This window comes from Cannabis sativa, chromosome 5 (assembly GCF_029168945.1).
Source record: "Cannabis sativa cultivar Pink pepper isolate KNU-18-1 chromosome 5, ASM2916894v1, whole genome shotgun sequence".
Classification (NCBI taxonomy): domain Eukaryota; kingdom Viridiplantae; phylum Streptophyta; class Magnoliopsida; order Rosales; family Cannabaceae; genus Cannabis; species Cannabis sativa.
Window position 1 is genome coordinate 36,113,333 of NC_083605.1, and position 3,788 is coordinate 36,117,120.

Below are 3,788 nucleotides of genomic sequence, written 5' to 3' on the forward strand. Positions count from 1 at the left end.
TATCATGTCTATCTCCATGATATATTACTCTTGTGTATCATATGTCTATTTCACAGATGAGTAGACAACTTGTCCGTCTTATTTGATGATACCTCTACAGTTTACAAGGGAGATAGACATATGCATATATCAGTAATATTTGTGATGTCCGTATATACTCCAATATATATATTTTTTATGTGATGATCAGATGGGATGGGAGACACTTGTCACTCATCCAATGCTCCTCTTTGGTTATAAATATAGAGAGTTACTTTCACTCTTGCTCACATTTGTTGGAGCTCTTGGTGAAGTGAGACTTGGAGTTTTAGAAGGAGGCTTTCAAGAGGTAAGTTTTCTAAACCTTCTCCCTTGAATGTTCTTGTTATGTTCTTCATGTTCTTGTACATGTTCATATTTATTTTTGTGATGTAGATGAGTAAATATATTTTACTTGTTGTATATTTGTGTTTGTGTTTGATCTTCATGGGTAGTAAAAATCTACATTTTTACTGTTTGTCTTTACATAGTAGTAAGTGTGATTTGAATAATGACTGTCTGGCTAGCTGGAATATTGTCTTCCTTTAGTTAATTAAATGACCATAACTGGTGGTCTATTTAGAACACGTATGCCCAGTTGGTGAGCATTATTATGGCGTCTATTTTTATGTCTAGTTATTTTTTTTTTGCCACTTGAGCTTTGATATATGTATATATACATATCTTTTTATTCTGTCTAGCCGGTGTTTTGCTTTGTATATGATTATATTTTTGGTGAACTCGCTCTTAGTCCAGTATCTTTGTTCTAGGTGGGGTTTTTGCTATGTCTATGAGCAACCATGGTAGTTGTGCCACTTCGTCTAATAAGACGACCAGTTCGTCTGATGATCCTTCGAATATTCCTACTGGGGTGGTAGGTTATGTGTTGGATGACGGGTGTGAGGATACAGATGTCTATTGCTATGCGTCTGGGGTTGGAGTAGATACTGATCGCCCTAGGAGTGATACTGAGTCGGGCGATATACTTTCGGGTGTTAATCTTAGGTCAGTAATAACCTTGAATGACTTGCCGAAAATTCGTCGTCGTTATAATATTCCCATACACATTAGTTTGTATGCTCCGGCTAGCGGGGAACGGGCTGACTGGAAGATACCGGGTTGGACATGTTTGTACAAGCTTCCATTTAAGTATGGTTTCAGATTTCCTCTCCCTAGATTGATGTCTGAACTATGCTCCTATCATGGTATCTCTCCCAGTCAGCTAATGCCAAATGCTTGGCGTGTTCTTATGGCCATAGAAGTGTTGACCGAAAGGCATAACATTACATTTACGGTTGCTGAAGTCTTGTACGTCTACTACTTGAAAGAGCATCCACATGATAAAGGTAGGTACCAACTTACCGTTAGAAACGGTAGTGACCATTTGATTCTTGGCATTAAAGAAGCTAAGCGATGGAAGGAGGATTTTTTCTTTGTTCCTTTTGATGCTCTAGGATTATCGGTTGATCGTGGGATTCCCCATTCGTGGTCTCCTGCTAGTGAGTGTCATAGTTTTGGTGTTGAATTACGCCCTTATTTGTTATGGTTTATTGATGCATGCCTAACTGGTTGATTTGTCTTCTTTGTAGGTAGGATTGGCCTTCCATTTAGTTGGGTGTGTGGGCAGGCGCCAGGGAGAGTTGATCAAGTTCTTCGAATTGCGGAGGAGGAGCGCTATTGGAACGTTCTATTGTCTGATTCTTCTCTTCGAGACAGCACTTTGTGGGATCACGTTCCCCGTCAACCCGAAGGTATATCTCATCCTAAGAATCGTGCTAAGTCTCAAGTTACTATACTCCAAAGAAGTTTGGAGATTTTGGGATGCGAACCTTTATTTCTACCTGAATTGACATCAGACGGACGAGATTTTGCAGATCGATTCATGGCCCAATCTTCTTTCACTCTTCCTCTGGCTGGTGACGGTGCTATGGAACGTTTACGCTCACGCAAACAGAAGACTAGGACGACTCCTAGTGTTGAGAAGGAGGCTGTTACTACTGCTGCTCCTTCTTGTCCTTCTGCGAGGGCTCAGAAGAAGAATAACAAGAGACCGTCTCCGGTTGAGTCGACCGATTGGTTGAGTAATACAGTTGATCTTTCTTTTCCATCTTCAGCGGCTGCACATTCTGAGTTTGGCCTACACCTTGGTGAGGCCAGTAAGCTATTATTTCCAGAGGATCGAGCTCGTTTTGAGAACATCGGAGAAATAGCTTCCATGGAGTTGTCCATCTCTCGCTCCTTTCAGGTATGCATGCATTCCCATGTTACAATTTATGTGTGGACAAACTCGCGATATTATTGTGTCTGACTATTATGGTACTTTATATTGCATGACAGGGTATGCAAGGACTTATGTACGCCTTGGATAAGATTAAGAACATGAAGGAGCAAATGAAGGACATGAGGACTGAGCGTGATACTTTGCGCGGGGAGATTAAGGAGCTAAAGAGCTGCAAGAAAGAGCTTGACCGTGTCAGAGAAGAGTTACGAACTCAACTTGATGCTAAGGAGCAAGATTCTAATCGTTTGAAGTCTGCCTTGGCTGATCTTGCTACTGCCCAAGCTCGTGTGGACATGTTGGAAGGTCGGTTAGCAGAAATTGGACTGGAGGCTGAGATCCAGTGTCGTGGAAAGATGGCGATGGAGTATCGAGACAACAAGGCCGAGTCTTGGGACATACCCCAGTACATTGCTGACTATGAAGAATTGCTGCGGATGAGGGCCGAGGAAGACGCTCGAACTAGCCAACTGGCTAACTCGTTTGAAGAGATGACTACGAACGATCTCCCGGTGGATGACTCACATCTTTCTTGAGTTAACTATATGTCAAGTGTTTTATGTTTTTAATGTTGTAATATGAACTTTTGTCTGGTTGGCTGACTTGCATGGGTCTGGTGCCCCATTTTCCCCTTAGTCTAAATGTAGGTCAGCCAAATTGGACTTAGACTTAGTATTTTGGAATGATGTTTGTTGTATGCGCTATGTATTTGTTGTAGTAACTGGTTTGGCTGACTTGTATGGGTCTGGTACCCTATTTTCCCCTTAGTCTAAATGTAGGTCAGCTGAGTTAGATTTAGACTTAGTAGTTCAGAATGATGTTTGGACTATGTGGTTCGTTGTATGCGTTGTGCTTCTACTTCAGTAGAATATTGTCTTGAATTTATTTTCGTTCGGTGGGTTGTCAAATGAAACTATCAAATGGATGTTGTATGTCAAATAGCTTGAATGACACATTATCCTAAAATGGAAAAAAAAATGGTTATGATAGGGGGCTGCACTCCGTAGAGCTGCCTACATACCCTTTCCAGGGATCAAGCCCAAATGTAGTTCTGTCTCCCTGCATGAATATTTGTTAGCAATAGTGCGTTGAGAAGAGTGGGTCTCGTAAGACCGATAAAGAAAACAAATGCAAAGAGAACAGAACAATAGTTTGGGGTTTAAGTGTGATACTGCTTTAGGTGAATGAATAGCATTCCAACTGTTGTTGATGTCTCGTCCTTTGTCCGTTTGGATTTTGTAAGCTCCATTGCCGACTACCTTAGTGATCAGGTAGGGCCCTTCCCATGTTGGGGCTAGCTTACCTGCTCCCGCTTCCTTGGTGTTTTGAAAAACTCGACGAAGCACCCAGTCTCCCACCTTGAATGACCGAGTACGGGCATTCTTGTTGTAATGCTTTGCTAGACACTGTTGGTAGGCTGCCATTCTTATAGATGCCCTTTCTCTTCTCTCGTCGACTGTGTCTAGTTCGTGGCACATGTCTTCCCAATTTT

General features: G+C 41.8%; 1 protein-coding gene across 1 annotated transcript; it reads left to right on the forward strand.

The window, feature by feature from the left end:
• The first annotated feature begins 250 nt into the window (after positions 1-250).
• LOC115696388 (uncharacterized) lies at positions 251-3,190 on the forward strand. Its single transcript, XM_061115642.1, has 4 exons — positions 251-328; positions 1,608-1,769; positions 1,893-2,263; positions 2,356-3,190. Exons 3-4 carry the CDS (start codon positions 1,901-1,903, stop codon positions 2,830-2,832), a joined length of 840 nt encoding a protein of 279 aa, XP_060971625.1. The 5' UTR covers positions 251-328; positions 1,608-1,769; positions 1,893-1,900; the 3' UTR covers positions 2,833-3,190.
• Positions 3,191-3,788: the final 598 nt, after the last annotated feature.

Coding starts and splice junctions, on each gene's coding strand:
- LOC115696388 (XM_061115642.1), top strand. CDS start 1,901: ATGGCCCAATCTTCTTTCACTCTTCCTCTGGCTGGTGACGGTGCTATG. Junction 2,264..2,355: donor CCATCTCTCGCTCCTTTCAG/GTATGCATGCAT, acceptor ATTGCATGACAG/GGTATGCAAGGACTTATGTA.